Raw genomic sequence first — 15,975 nt, 5'->3', positions numbered from 1 at the left:
AGTTATAAAACTATTCCAGGGAGATAAAATAATGTGTCTTAATGACTACATAGTTGTTAGCTGGTTGCTGCAGACGTGCAGAATTCATGATTTCTAAGCATTAATAGACTTGCCTTTCATGCTGTAGTTCACAAGCATTAGATTTTCAAACACAATGTATTTCTTCTTAATTGCCTTAGTCCCTACTTCTTACTTGCTACCAAATTAATAGGTTGCATGGAAATAGTCATAGGGATAAAGGTAGAATGCTGTGACAAAGGAAAAGACATGGAAGTTATAATGTATGCCAACAGATGCAGTCATAAGTGGATATTAAAAACTGTGCAATTTGTGAATCACCGCTTTAAAGAAATAATGGTGCCGTCTGTTTCAATCTTCAGGATATCGTTATCTATATTTAGCAGTCATGGGGTGTTGGTGTTAGGTAGATATGAATATGATAAGCATATTAATTTGCAGGATTTTTTTGTTGACATAAAAAACTGTGTGGTATTATAATTCAATATTATGAATTTCATGCATATTTACAGAAGATAAGCAAACACTTGAAATACTGTACCAACGCAGCACATAGCACTGGAAACATTGTCATACTGTGTAATTATGAAATTAGCATATGAACAAAAAGGAAGAAGTTAGAAACTTTTAGCCATACTGTATAGGGAGTGAGAAAGCAAATCTTCTCATTGGGAATACCTCACATTTACTGCCTTTCTAAAGCTTGGAGCTTTTAATCCAGAAAACCATTTGCTGTGTAGCGGCATACTTCAGGCTATAATGTGTGGCTATAAAACTGAACTCATAACTCTGTCCTGTGCATATTTCTTTGGAAACTTTCATGGGCCAGTTGTCGATGTTCATGTTACATTTTTTTAGATTCGCTTTAAGAACATCTTTAAACCTCTTTTGCTGTCCACCGATATTCCATTTTCCATCCTTAAGTCGGGAGTAAAGTAGCTGCTTTGGAAGACGGTGATCAGGCATTTGAACAACATGGCCGGTCCAGCAAAGCTGTTGTTGAAGGAACATTGTTTCAACACTGGTAGTCTTAGTTTCTTCCAAAACATTAGTCCATCTGTTTTCCCAAGTAATTTGCAGAATTTTCCGGAGGCAGCATTGGTGGAATCTTTCAAGAAGTTGGGAGTGGCGTTTATATATGGTCCATGTTTCACAGGCATACAGTAAGGTCGGTAGTACAATGCCTTTGTAAATAAGCATTTTGGTCCCTGCGAATATCCCGATCCTCGAACACTCTATGCTTCATTCGGGAGAATGCGGCACTCGCAGAGCTCAGACAATGCTGAATTTCAGCATCGATGTCAGCTTTTACAGAGAGATGGCTGCTGAGATAGGGGAAGTGATCAACATTCTCCAACGTCACACCATTAAGCTGGATTGATGGTGCTACAGAGGGACTAGTTCGCACCTGTTGATGAAGCACTTTGGTTTTTTTTAATATTAAGTGAGAGCCCAAGCTTTCCATATGCGTCTGCGAAGGCATTTAGGATAGTTTGAAGATCTTTCTCTGAATGTGCAGAGACTACATTATCATCGGCATATTGAAGTTGTACGACAGAGGTTGATATTACCTTTTTGCTTTCAGCCTACTGAGATTAAAAAGCTTTCCATCTGTTTGATATATGATTTCCACACTAGTAGGAAGTTTCCCTTCAATAAGGTGTAGAATCATAGCAATGAAGATAGCAAATAAAGTAGGAGCAATGACACATCCCTGTTTTACGCCTGATCCGACTCTGAATGGATCACTCTGAAAGCCATTGTTGTCCAAAATTGTTGCTGTCATGTTGTCATGAAGGAGTTGCAAAATATTCACAAATTTATCAGAGCATCCAGTTTTGAGAAGGATGCTCCAGAGAGCAGTTCGATTCACAGTGTCAAAGGCCTTAGTCAGATCAATAAACGCCATATATAAAGGTCGATTCTGCTCCCAGCATTTTTCTTGAAGCTGTCGAGCAGTGAAGATCATGTCCACTGTCCCCCTGGAAGGGCAGAAACCATTTTGAGATTCAGGGAGGACATCCTCTGAGTTCAGTAGGAGGCGATTTGCGAGGATCCTTGCAAGCATTTTACCTGCGGTAGCAAGAAGAGAGATACTTCGATAGTTCCCACAATCTGTTCTATCACCCTTCTTAAAAAGGGTGATAATTATGGCGTCCCTAAAGTCTTCCAAGATCTCCTCCCTCATCCAGATTTTTTCGATGAGCTTATGAAGTTGTTGTGTAAGATCAGGCCCACCTTCTTTAAAGACTTCAGCAGGAATCCCATCAGGTGCATTAGTTTTGTTGTTCTTCATTTGATTGATGGCTTTATTGTCTTCATCTAAATTAGGGTATACTGCAAGCTCGTCTCTAGTTTGTTGTTGTGGAATTTGTGAGAAGACCTCATGAACCACATAAGAGATATGATTAAGGAGGTCGTGGTAATGCTCTTTCCAGCACAGTGCAATAGACTCTTTATCCTTAAGAAGCTTGCTACCATCCATTGAACATAAGGGATTTGTACCATAATTTGTTGGTCCATAGATGGCCTTTGTGGCATTAAAAAAGCCCCATGCATCGTGAGCTGGATTTCTTGAGCTTTCTTTATCCACCAGGCATTCTTAAGTTCTCTAGTTCTTCTCTGGACCTCAGCCTTTGCACTGGCATAGATTTTTTTCTTAGCAGCACAGTCATATCTGGAAGGCTTTCCTTTTCTTGTCGATGATATGTTCAATCTCACGATCATTCTTATCAAACTAATCCTGATGTTTCTTAGTTTGGTATCCAATAGTTTGTTCACATGCTGCAATAATGGATGTCTTCGGTTTAATCCAGTGTTCCTTGACACTTTCAAGGAGTTGGCATGGATACCATGATAACTGGAAGTCTTCATCCACCTTCCCAGCCGTTGTAACGTACACATTGTTATCTTCTGCCTGTTCTGCCATTGAGGACTTTCTTGGATCATTCTTTGTCTGATTCCTCTCCCTTGACCTTACTGCCATGGGTGACCCTGTTGGGAGTACATGACTCCCGACGGCATCGCTCACAGGGTTCATTGGAACACGCAAGCCTACTCACCATTACAAGGTGACAATCCAGCGAGTGTAGACGATACAGCTGGTATAGCACAGTGGGGAGGAGAGCCTGGCTGGGAGTCCAGAGTCTGTGAGCTCAAATCCCTGCTCGTGTCTCCTGGGTGTCAAGGACCAGCTAAAGATCACCCCCACAGTGAGTGGCTCAGGGGTTACGTGCCCTGCCACCTGTGCAGCCGTGGGCAAGCTGCATAGTCCCAAGGAGCCCAGTTGCCCCCCAGCTGGCAGTTCTGGACAAGGAAAGAGCTGGCTTGTGCAGCTGTGGCAAGCTGAGCAGGCCCTAGCCAGCTGGGGAGGACTAGCCTCAGAGGGAGGCAATGGTAAACCCCTCTCTGAATACCGCTTCCCATGAAAACCCTATTCATAGGGTAGCCATAAGTTGGGATCGACTTGAAGGCAATCCATTAAAGTGTAAGGAGATATTGACAAGAAGAAGGCAGAAAAAGGGAGAAGATGAACAGAATAAACTAGTGCAGGGACATGGCTCACTTTTTAATTTTACAAATGCCAGATTGCATCAAACATAGGAGTTCTTGTGCTTCGAAAGACTGCTGACCTCTTCCCAAGGAATTCAGGTTCTTTTGGGGTTTTATAAAATTATTGACAGTTATGAAGAGAGTATGCAAAGGAAAAGAATTAAAATGCAAACACTTGGTTGTATGTTGAAATTGGTAGCAGAAACCTCTCTCTCTCCCCCCCCTCTCTCTCTCTCACACACACACACACACACAGAGAGAGAGAGAGAGAGAGAGAGAGAGAGAGAGAGAGAGAGAGACTGTTCAGAGTTCACATAATTATCCTGAGCTGGGCTTCTACTGGCTAGAAAGGGTGGGATATAAATCTAATAAATAAAATAAAATAAATAAAATAAATCCTGTGGAATTAATTGACACAGGAGGTGGTAGTGCTGTTAATCTGCATAACTGTGGCTCATTTTTAATTATGACATGCTTCATTTTTCCAGAGTATTTGGTCTCCAGGGCCTTTATTGTAGTTTCTGACACCTAAAGAAACTGAAGATAAAATTGTAAATTAAATGAAAACAGTAAGTGAAGTGTGGTATATTTAGTTATGGTGTCTAGCTATAATACATATCTAGTAATGATTTGGCTAATGATTATTTATTTTCCTTACAGGAAAGATTTCAAGTCAAGAATCCTCCACATACATATATCCAGAAATTAAAAGGCTATCTTGATCCAGCTGTAACTAGGAAGGTAGGAGATTTTGTTTTTAAAATGCTTTCATTTTATTTTAAAATCTAATTTGGGGGCAGTTTATACATTCAGCCAAATGGAATAAAGGTTTTCCTGGACTGTACTACTTTATTATTTATTTATTAACAATTTTTTATATTGCTTGATTGTGAAAAAAACTCAAAGTGATTTACAAGAAACATTAATATTATCAATAGAGTTAAAAACAAGTAATCAAAACATTTTTAGATGAATAAAAACAGCAATAGACTAAAAAGAGAATAAAACACATCAGCTTATATTAGTCTGGATGGACTCGCCTAAACAGAAATGTTTTAAGCAGGAGCTGAAAAGAATATAGCGAAGGTCCCTGTCTGATGTCAATAGGCAGGGAATCCCAAATAGTAGGTGCTGCCACACTAAAAGAACATTTTCTTACAAGTGGCCAATGAGTATTATGTGGCACCTGTAAAATGGCCTGTTCCACAGATCAGAGTGCTTGCGTGGGTGTATAGGGTAAGGTGGTCCCGCAAGTAAACTGGTCCCAAGCTGTTAAGGGCTTTATATACCAATAGTAACACACTGAACTTGGCCTGGTAGCAAATCAGCAACCAGTGCAGGTTTCTGAGCAGAGGGTTTCATTCCTGTCAGCAACCTTGCTGCAGCATTCTGCACTTACTGTAGTTTCCGGATCATGTGCAAGTGAAGCCCCATATATAGTGCATTGTAGTACTTCAGTGAACTACTGCAGTCAAGCTCTCCTGGTCCAGGAACTGTTGTAGCTGTCATACCAAGCACAGGTGATAAAAGGCACTTCTAGTCACTGAGGCTAAACCTCCAGTGACAAAGCTGGGTCCAGAAGCACCTCCAGACTGTGGACCTTCTCCTTCAGGGGGAGTGCAAACCCATCCAGGGCAGGAAGCTGACCAATTTCTCGGGCGTAGGAACCACTCACCCAAAGTGCCTTCATCTTGCCAAGATTCAAGCTCAGCTTAGTTTCCCTCATCTATTCCACCATTGCATCCAGGTACTGGTCCAGGGCCCTCAGATGTTATGGAGAAATAGAGCTGAATGTCATCACATACTGATGCCACCTTCCCCCAAAATTCCTAATGACCACTCCCAGTGGCTTCATATTCGGTAGATATTAAATACCATTGGGGATAAAATACTGGACATCCCATAGCATAACTAATAGGAGGCCGTAAATCGTTCTCCCAATGCTACTCTCTCGACGTGATCCCTTAGGTAGGACCAGAACCACTTTAACATGGTGTCCCCAGTTCTCATTCCACAGAGCTGGTGCAGGATGATACCATGGTTAGTGGTATAGAAAGCTGCAGAGAAATCGAGAAGCAGGTCATGCCCCCCCCCTCTGTAAAGGTCATCCACCAGGGTAACCAAGGCCGACTCAGTCCTGTGGCCAGGCCTGAACCCAGCTTGGAACGGATCTAAATAATCTGTGTCATCCAAGAATGCCTGTAGCTGCTCCACCACTACTCTCTCCACCCCCTTCCCCAAGTAGGGGGTATTTGCTACTGGTGGATAGTTACTCCAGTCCAAAGGGTCCATGGCCAGTTTCTTTTAAGAGTGGCTGCACCACCACGTCCCTTCAAGGTAGAAGCGACCACCCCCTCGTGCAATGAAGTGTTCCACACCACAACTGTCATACCCCCGTTGTGCTAGATTTAATAAGCCAAGAAGGACAGGGGTCAAGAGGGCATGTGGTTGCACATGCAGCTGCCAGCACCTTGTCCACGTCAATTGACTTCATAAGCTGAAACTAATCCCACAGCACATCACCAACTCTTGCACTGGGTATCTCATCTGCAACTGTAATAACTGCAGAGTAAAGTATGTAGCCAGTTGGTCACTGCGGGTCCTCAGTGCTCCAGAAGTCCCTCCCCCACAGTGGGAGCCAGTAACTTCCAGACTGCACCACAGATGCTGATCAGCCCTTCCACTCCGACTGTACCTTTCCTTTCCCACCCTCACTGAAATTGGAGCAGCTTCCTTGCAACTTCCTACTACCTACCCACCCAGACACATCCTAGCCCCATCAACTGACATGACATATAGCTGGGAGATTAGGAACACAGATAATAAATTAAAGCCCAGCAGTAAGCACATCCTATGCTGTCAGGCAGGTGATATTAATGCCACTCCAGCATCCTTCCCCTGACTCTCACTCAGGGGGAACACCACCAAACCAAACTTCTCCTCCCCCAGGCTCTTGCTCTGGGTGAAAGTCACAGGCCTTTCACCCACAGTGCCTGGCCTGCAATTCCATATCTGGACTGACAGAGGGGTGCCCCTGCCCCGGTACTTCTCCAAAGTGATGACCCAAAGGAACAATCCCCTTTGGTGTCAGCCTTTTGGAGATGACCCCATCACACCACACTTTATGCTAGAGATAAGAGGGGGGAAGATACTACATTCCTGATGCTGTCTACCTCTTCCATGAACTAAAAACCCTAACTTCCTGCACATTTAAAAACAACATTGTCTTAGGGACCATTTTAGGGGGAAAGATTCACCTCTGATTTCTCCCTGACATGTTAATTCTTTATGTGCAGGATGGTTTGGATTTTTAACAGGAACATTTAAACATGCCTCCTTGTCGTCTACATCTTTTCCCCAAAGATAACCTTTATAGTTTTCATGTACTCCACTTAGAGACTTAAATAATTAAGTGATATATAAATACCAGTTCTGTAGTCACATGTTCTATAGTCTAGTAAAAACCTCATCACCTGATTCTGCTGATGTGATGCCATATAAATGGGGCATTTTTTGTCAACAGGCAGGTCCCAGGGCTGAGAAAAAATGCCTTCCCTGCATTTTTTTTTAAAGTGAAAACTCCATTTTATGTTGCGCGACTGATTGGATATTGAAGGTTGTCTTTGCAGGTCAGTGGGCAAAGAACTGATGGGTATTACAGACCTCTGGGATAAGATGAAGTTTTCGTTGTGATGATGGTGTAAAGTGGTGCACCACAATGTTTATGGCTTGCAGAACACAGCACCTGTAGGCCCCAAGTTCAAATCTAGTCTAGACTGTAAGTGCCTGGAAGAGTTTATGCTCAGTTGGCTTTTTCTGTAATGCAGGCGGCTGGGCTTTCATTACAGAGCTTTAATAGTCTGAAGAACTCGAGATTTGATATAATCCTCAGTTTGTAAAGTTCCACTGCAAAAACATGCCAGATCCAGCTCGCTTGGTGTGATCTTCACACCAGGGCAGCCATTTATATGATCCTTACATGATTCCTTGTTGTTGTTTCCACTGGCCAAGGCTGACCAAGAAGCAGCTTGGTTAAATTCAGCTTCAGTAGTAGGAAGTAGAAAGATCATGCTATAAGAAGCCACACATAAATACTGTAAAATTCCTTGCAGCAGTTCTTCTAGTTTGCATGCAAGAATAGGACACTGGGAACCTGTCTGATGGTCCACTGTCCACCCTACCCTTCACATCTGATCACTGTACATAGGGGTGGGGAGAATGAAAAGAGTCTGACTTGGAGGACTTTAGCTGGCCTCATATCCCAAGTTGTTAGTATTTAATAATAACATATCTATCCTCTTTTTCCCAAAGAAGCTCAGGACTGCTAAGAACAATTACAAAGAAACACAATTGCATGCTGTAATTTAAAGCAGCTATGCCAAAGTACAAAGCATAAAAATATAATGTAGCATATGCAATTCATAAGACCTGAGCAGATAATTCTTCATTCTAACTGGGGGTGCTTTCACACTGCACTTTATTCCGTTTTTCTGACGATTTCTTACCTACTAATTTGAGCATTATATTTGAGCTTTCACACGACATACCGGGTAGCTCTGGAATTCTGGTGGAATGTAGTGCAAGTATAGCGCTAATTTCCGCAATAAATGGTACCAGAAACAATCCGTTAGCAAGGCTGGGAACCCGGAAGATCACAGGAGTTTTTCGCTAGCTGCTGCCGCTCACGTGTCAGACATCCCAGCATTCAGTGCGTTCCTGCCCTTTAGTCATGCAGGGGTTTTTTTTGCCTGATGAACATTGTATCGCTATTCCGTCATCGGCGCAGATAGCAGCAGCATTTCCCACACTCCCCCGTCTTGATACAACTAAAACAATTTAAAAAGTCAGATCCTAAAGGGAGAGGGCTTGCGTGGCGACAGGACAAGATCTTAGACCTCCTACACAGTGGGGAACAGTGTGCATGGGTGAGGGACGAAAACAAGCTGTGTGAAAGACAGTTGCGCGAAATGCCGCTATATCGGCTGAAAAAGTACTGTTCCTTATCGCAAGAGGTACTGCAGTGTGAAAGGGATTTTAGAAATCGGGACAGAAGTTTAATCCGTTAAACTACAGCTATTAGCCCCATGTGTGAAAGCAGCCTCGGTGCCCAGAAGTTCATGAATGAATAAATATGTCTTTAATTGGCATTTCAAATTCATCAGGAAGGGAGACAACCAAACTTCTCCAAGGAAGAAGTTCCACATACAGGGTGCTACCACAGAGAAAGCCCTGCTGCATGTCAGCACCTCAGAGGGCATAGTCATCACAAACAGGGATCATATTGTGAAATCACAAATAGGGCCTCCCCAGCTGACCTTAAAACACAGGTTGGAAAATATAGGGAGGAGGTATTCCACTAAGTACTTGGGTCCTAAACTGTTTAGGGTGTTCCACATAATTACCAACCCATTGAATTGGATCCAGTGGCATGCAGGCAGCCAGTGCAGTGCTTTAAGGACTGGTATTATATGATCCCATCTTGCTGCCCCAGTTACCAGTCTAGAAGTCTCATTCTGCACCAGCTGCAGTTCTCAGGTGCTTTTCAAGGGTAGCTCCACATGGAGTGAATTGCAGTAATCCATTTGAAGTTTTTCAAGCATGGATTACTGAGGAAGCAGCTGGAACCTGGGATAAGTGCTCACCACTGAGGCCACCCGGGCTTCTAGTATCCACACAGAATCGAGGAGAGCCCCAAATCTATGCACCTGTTCCTTCCCTTTTAGAACAGGGTGTCCCTAATTGCTGGATTTGGGAGCTACCTCTCCACAGCACCTCTGTCTTACCAGGATCCAGTCTCAGTTTCTTGGCGCTTATCCAGCTCATCACTGTCTCCAGGCCCTGTTCCAGCACGTAACACAGCTTCTCCTGCGTCAGGTGGAATGGAGAAAGAAGAGCAGTGAAGAGAAATTTGCCATGTGTGCACAGATCATGCAGTAGAATGTGTAGCTAAATGTAACTGTAACCTCCCCCGTCACACTATGTGAGTAACAGTCAAGATAGAATAGTGACTGGCTTGGCTGGGGGAAGGTGTTCTGTGAAAAGATATGTTTTGATTTCTAAATGTATTTCATATGTGATACATTTACTTTGTACATTCCACGTATTATGTATTATAAAAAAAGAGACTGGAAATTATTTAATGCAAGACCTTTTTAAAAAAAAAATACATCCAGCTGCTTGACTGATTAGCAATGTAATTCTTCAGATTTTGTATCTTAATGTTTTATGTATTCTCCCTGTCTTCTTTCTGTCATGGGAATGTGAAGGTTTTATATACCATTTTGTTAATCTAACTATCACACTCAACTGTTATTCCCCTCTTCCTTTGGAAATTATAGAAATTTAGGAGAAGAGTTCAAGAATCTACACAAGTATTACGAGAACTAGAAATTTCTTTAAGAACCAATCACATTGGGTAAGAATTATTTATTTTATTTTATTCAGTGATGTTCGGACAAATGACATTGATCACAACCCATCTAAAGTTAATTGATCCCTTGGCCCGGCTGTGCCTCTTCATGATTCAAACAGAAAAATAAATAGTGTTATGACAGTGGGGTTTTTTTCAAGCTTCCTATTTTCAGGGCACCCTTTCTGCATTGACTCATCTGCTGAGGTATTCCTGAATATCTTCCATTGACTCCCTTGTGCTGTATAGAGCATTCTGGGACATATTCTAGAGAAGGGGTTCCCAAACTATGGTCTGTGAGCTTCATTCAGGTGGTCTACAGTGCATTACAATTGCTACAACAGGCAGAAAAATCATGAAGTGGTCCTCCAGGACTCCCAGCAGTTTTCAAGTGGTCCATGGGGGAAAATGTTTGGGAACCCCTGTTCTAGAATACACACAGTACACATAAAGTACTGGCCTGCTGAGCATCATTGTCACACATCAGCTGAGTAAACTCACAAATACATCTAAGACTCCCATGGTAGATAAATGTTCTTCAGGGAACTTTGCCCCCTATTAATGATCTTTCTTTTGAGAGCTCCCTGATAAGCTTCTCAGAGCCCTTGGGGTTTCTGGAACACAGTTCAGAAACAATTGCTGTGGAATGTTATTTTTCTTCTTGACTTTGTGACTTTGTGATGTGACCTAGTTTTGTATAAGTGTTGTGTTCCTTGGGCAATGAAAATTTAGGGACAGGCAATTCAACAACTCAGTGTTGCTTCAAAAGAGAGCTGCATTTAAAAAGTGTTAGAAACCCTCTCCCCACCCGGCAATCTTTCACAAACTATTTTTGTTAAAAAAAATCTGACTCCCTTTCTCTCTCACACTCCCTGTCCCCCCTCCCGCTACTTTTGGCAAAGCCTGTTTGAAGTAAAATTGACCATGAAATACCAAAGCTAGGTCTATATTTCTCATACTTAGTTGGCAGAGCTGCAAATGTTTAGGCAGTATCTTTGAGATGACATGCCAATGAAGTCTGTAAGCAATTGTAGCTGTTTTGTCCATCAGCTAAACTTCAGACTTCAGTAAAATTTCCTAAACCAAATATGCAGGAGAAGTTGTCAGTATGCCATCTTTTTCTGTTATGGAAACGTGCACCAGAGTTAACTGTTTAGAAATGCCAAGCAAAATTTATGACTTACCCTAATGTCTTGCCGGATGTTAGCTGTGACTGAAGTGAGAGACCACTTCTTCTAGGTTCATTAGGACCTCCAGAATCAGTACCTGTTGTGAATTTATTTTGTGTGTGTGTGTGGGGAGACAGACAGAGAGAGAGAGAGAGAGAGAGAGAGAGACCGTAACTGTTACCTTGATCTGACTGGTTGTATGCAACTTTCTGTACCTGTGCACATGAATCCTTTGAGACAGTAAATGATTTCTTTCCATATGTGATGAAATGTCTGCCACACCCAAGTGCACCTGGTTCCATGCATCCTTCTTGTCTTTATAAGATAAGAGAGCATTCCATCTTTAAAGTGTGACTGATAGCACAATCCTAGACATGTCTACTTACAGTGTTGTGGGCCCAACTCTGTGAAACTCCACCCACTAGAAGTCAGATAAGCACTGTCCCTGCTGTGTTTCAGATGCCTAATCAAAACCATTTTATTTCAGGAGGTATTTGCACCATGAATGCTTTTCAGATATGTGGTATTAAAAAAAAGTTCATTGTTTTAAATTTCTGAAATTATGAGATTTTCAATTTTTTGCAGTTTAATTTATGTTTTAAATTTTATACATTGTATATTTTTATTGTTGTAAACCATTTTGAGACCTATATGGGAAAAAGTGGGTTATAGATTTTTAAAATAAAATAAAAAGTCCAACTGAGTTCAATGGAGATTACTCCCAGGAAGTGCTATACATGATTACAGCCTAAACACAAACTTTGAGCCATCAACATCATCCTCAGCCTTTTATTTCTTCTCTTTCTCTCCCACACTCATGGTTCAATTTTACTTAATTTCCAGACTGAGGAAAAGCTCTGAAGAACTCAAAAGCATTTTGTGACAAGTTTTACTCAAAGTATTACCTTTTTGTGGCTTTAGGATTTTCTCTTAAAATGAGTTATCTAGCTTCCTTTTGTGGCAGAAGTGACCTTAAGAGTTCCTTCTCAATTTTTATATAATCACATAGTCGTGTAAAAGCATTCCCTTATATCTGCTTTATATCACAAGTTTCCATGTTCTGAAAACTCCTAGAAAGGTTGCTTTTAGGTGGTGGTTGTTATGTGCCTTCAAGTTGATTACAACTTATGGCGACCCTATGAATCAGCAATCTCCAATAGCATCTATTATAAATCACCCTGTTCAGATCTTGTAAGTTCAGGTCTGTCTTTCCTTTATGGAATCAATCCATCTCTTGTTTGGTCTTCGTCTTTTTCTGCTCCCTTCTATTTTTCCCAGCATTATTGTCTTTTCTAGTGAATCATGTCTTTTCAGTATGTGTCCAAAGTATGATAACCTCAGTTTGATCATTTTAGCTTCTAGTGATAGTTCTGGTTTAATTTGTTCTAACACCCAATTATTTGTCTTTTTCGCAGTCCATGGTATCTGCAAAACTCTCCTCCAACATCACATTTCAAATGAGTTGATTTTTCTCTTATCTGCTTTTTTCACTGTCCAATTTTCACATCCATACATAGAGATCGGGAATACCATGGTCTGAATGATCCTGACTTTAGTGTTCAGTGATACATCTTTGCATTTGAGGACCTTTTCTAGTTCTGTCATAGCTGCCCTCCGCAGTCGTAGCCTTCTTCTGATTTCTTGACTATTGTCTCCATTTTGGTTAATGACTGTGCTGGGGTATTGATAATGCTTGACAAGTTCAATGTCCTCATTGTCAACTTTAAAGTTATGTAAAGTCAGTGTTGTCATTACTTTAGTCTTCTTGACTTCAGCTGTAGTCCTGCTTATGTGCTTTTCTCTTTAACTTTCAACAGTGCTCATTACAATGTTTGGGTTGTGGTAGCTCGTGGCTTTTACCACACGAGCATATTTCTATATGAACACTTTTGTACTTTATAATGTTAAAATAAAAGTCACCTCATCATTTCCTTTCTGTTGCAAAAGTAGACAAGTGAACCAACCCTCAAGTCACCATTTGGCAAGTCTATATGATGTGAAGTTGGCTTCTAGAAGAGCCCTTTGTGTGTCCTATGCTGGGGTTGATTTTAAACAAGTAACACTTAAGTATCCAGGCACCTGCTTAAGGGAATGAAAGTCCCATTGAGCTCTGCTTCCAGGCGAATAAGGGTAGGATTGGACTGAGAGACTGATATTCTGAAAATATCAGTTTTATAGAAAATGTTTTTTGGCCATGCTGTTGACAGAGTGGAGATTGAGGGTGGTGTTGTGAGGATACAAAATACCATGTCTGCTGCCCTGAACTCCTTTGAGGAAAGGCAGGGATACAAATAAATAAACAATAAACATGTGGTATTCGTGACAGCACCATTCCCAGCATTAAAAGTATAACAAGCTGCCTTATATATACTTATATATGCTTACTGGCAGCAGTTCTCCAAGGTTTCAGGTGGAAGTCTTTTCCCGGCTAGGCATTGCAGCTGGAAGCTTCTGCAGGCAGACTATCTGCTCTGCCGCTAAGTCTACAGCACTTCTACTATGGTTTAAGGTCTTAGCATTCTTATGTTTAAATGTTTGTGGCTTTTTTCACTGTAGCAAGGCATAACGTTGTTTTCAGTGACTGCCGCATCTTCTCTGCCCTTTAGGTTGCAACCTTTTTCTTGCCGTGGAACTATTTGAAAGTTTGCTAGGTTCCAGTGTGTGGGAAACATTAAGTTAATTCATTATGGCTATTTTATTTCAAGAAGCCAATAACTCTACTCCAGTGTTGGCTGGATCAGTGGTTTTATGAAGCTCAAATGGGTGTAGTTTTGGAATAGAACCCAGTCTAGAATGGTTGTGTTGTCATGCTGTTTGTATAATAAGAGATCCAAATAATATTGATCTTTGCTTTCATCAGTGCTTTCATCAGCTCAGTGGTGGTGGTCTCAGGTACCCCATTTATCAAGTCTAGTGCTGTTGTCCTAACTAAAGGCAGTTGGGCTGTTTCAGAATAATGTTTCAAACTTGTGGAGGAGGTTTCTTTATTATAAAAATGCTATTCAGGTTTCCTGAGACACAGTGTATAGGTTAATACTGAGAGAGAAATTACTTGCTTTTTCACAATGTATTTCTTTTACCCTATAATTACTTGCTTGCACAAATACAAATATGCTGATCTCTAATGATTTTTCCTACCAGGTGGGTCAGGGAGTTTTTGAATGAAGAAAACAAAGGCTTGGATATTTTGGTGGAGTATTTGTCTTTTGCACAATATGCAGTCACGTAAGTAAGACAGCTTACGCGTTTACAAAGCAAAACAAAGCATTAAAATGTAGACTGATTTCCTCTGTTGGCATCGCTAGTGCATCACGGTGCTCTAAAGGATTAGATATTTTGGTGTGATAATCTTCATTCTAGCAATTGTTTGTCTTAAAAAGATTGCTGCCAGAAATCCCATCTTTTAGGTTACACGTTGCACTACTTATATTGTATATTGTAACATTGTAAATGGCAGTGGTAGTATATAGCTTGCAAACACTGGATACTATATTTGTTTGCCCTTCTCTGCTGAGGTGAGTTAGGCGCTCTGTATCTACACCCAGAGCAGATTGTCCCATACATTCAGAATGTAGTGACAACCAATTCTAATGTTCTGTAGAAATTGGGAAAACCAAAAGCACAAGTGAAATGCGGCCTTGTTAGGGGCACAGGAAGCTGCCTTACATCAAGTCACTTTTCCTCAGCATTATCTAGTACTGCATTAGCTTTCCAAGGTCCTGAGCCAAAGGTTTTTCACATCACTTGCTACTTGAAATCTTCTTTAGAGATGCCAGCAATTGAACCCAGGATCTTCTGCATGAAATGCATGTGTTGTGCCACTGAGCAATGGCCCCTCTCCCCAACTGATGCTTTCCTTGCTGTAATTTCCCATGTGAGACTTCGTATCTTAGCTGCAGTGAGCTCTGGATGTTACTGTGGGTGAGATCCATGAGTTCCACTTTGTATGTTGCAGCAGAATTGGAGAAACAGAGTCACTTTGCAGTCATGCTTCTGCTTTCCCTGCCCCTCTCAAATATTTGAATTAACCATGAAAATACATTCAGTAAGATAATGGCAGTGGTGCGCTTGCTAGTACTGGACAATAATTGGAAAGTGGAAGAGGCACATGGAGGCCAGATGTTATTTGCTCCCCATATGAAATCCCCTTACAATGCTGTTCTACTGAGGGAGCAGGAGAGAGGAAGATTGCCTGTACTGTGCTTCAGTGTCCCGTTTTGCCTCTCTGCTCTCTATCCCTGAATGCTCTGAAGCAGGGAGGGAGAGCCTATGACTCTTGAGATTTTGCTGGACTACAGCTCCTAACAGCCCTGACTGTTGACCAGACTGGCTGGGTTGATGGAAGCTGCAGTCCAGCAACATCTGGAAAGCTTTGAAAGATCATGAATCCAGCAGCAGGCAAACAAGTTTCTGCTTTACTAGCAGTTCCTCTGGATAAGGGCCTCAGGTTCTAAGATGAACAGAAACGTGACTTTATTTTTAGGTCATATACGTACAAAGGTGCATTTTCATTGCTCGTAAAAGAGCTTGAATTAGAACAAAGTTAATGGCAGAAAAGTATATGGTTTTTCAGACATTATTGATATAGGGAAAAAGGCATGTGGCAGAAAAAATGTGCTTGCTTTAAATGCCTTTGTGCCCCAGATTGAACAAGAGCAAGCAGTTTTGCTTATCATTTACTCTTCCCTAACGTGGCGTGCTTGAAGAATAACCTCAAAGTATGTAAGAAGGGAAGAGATGGCTCTGCTTTCAAACAGCAGCACACTGAACAAGGGCTGGGGAAAAATGAAACATAGGAAGATCTGAAATGATTACAATAACTGTATG

The 15,975-nt window shown here is 41.5% G+C and overlaps 1 protein-coding gene across 6 annotated transcripts in view; it reads left to right on the top strand.

The window, feature by feature from the left end:
* Positions 1 to 15,975, top strand: part of FMNL2 (formin like 2) — a 262,344-nt gene that overhangs the window by 148,385 nt on the left and 97,984 nt on the right. For all 6 annotated transcript variants that reach the window (XM_061608771.1, XM_061608773.1, XM_061608774.1 and 3 more), the window contains exons 3-5: positions 4,231 to 4,311; positions 9,909 to 9,985; positions 14,290 to 14,373. In XM_061608771.1, coding sequence (XP_061464755.1) covers positions 4,231 to 4,311; positions 9,909 to 9,985; positions 14,290 to 14,373 — 242 coding nt within the window. The remainder of the gene's footprint in view (positions 1 to 4,230; positions 4,312 to 9,908; positions 9,986 to 14,289; positions 14,374 to 15,975) is intronic.

This window comes from Rhineura floridana, chromosome 2 (assembly GCF_030035675.1).
Source record: "Rhineura floridana isolate rRhiFlo1 chromosome 2, rRhiFlo1.hap2, whole genome shotgun sequence".
NCBI lineage: Eukaryota > Metazoa > Chordata > Lepidosauria > Squamata > Rhineuridae > Rhineura > Rhineura floridana.
The sequence above is the reverse complement of the archived record's forward strand: the minus strand, read 5'-3'. Positions and strand labels throughout refer to the sequence as shown.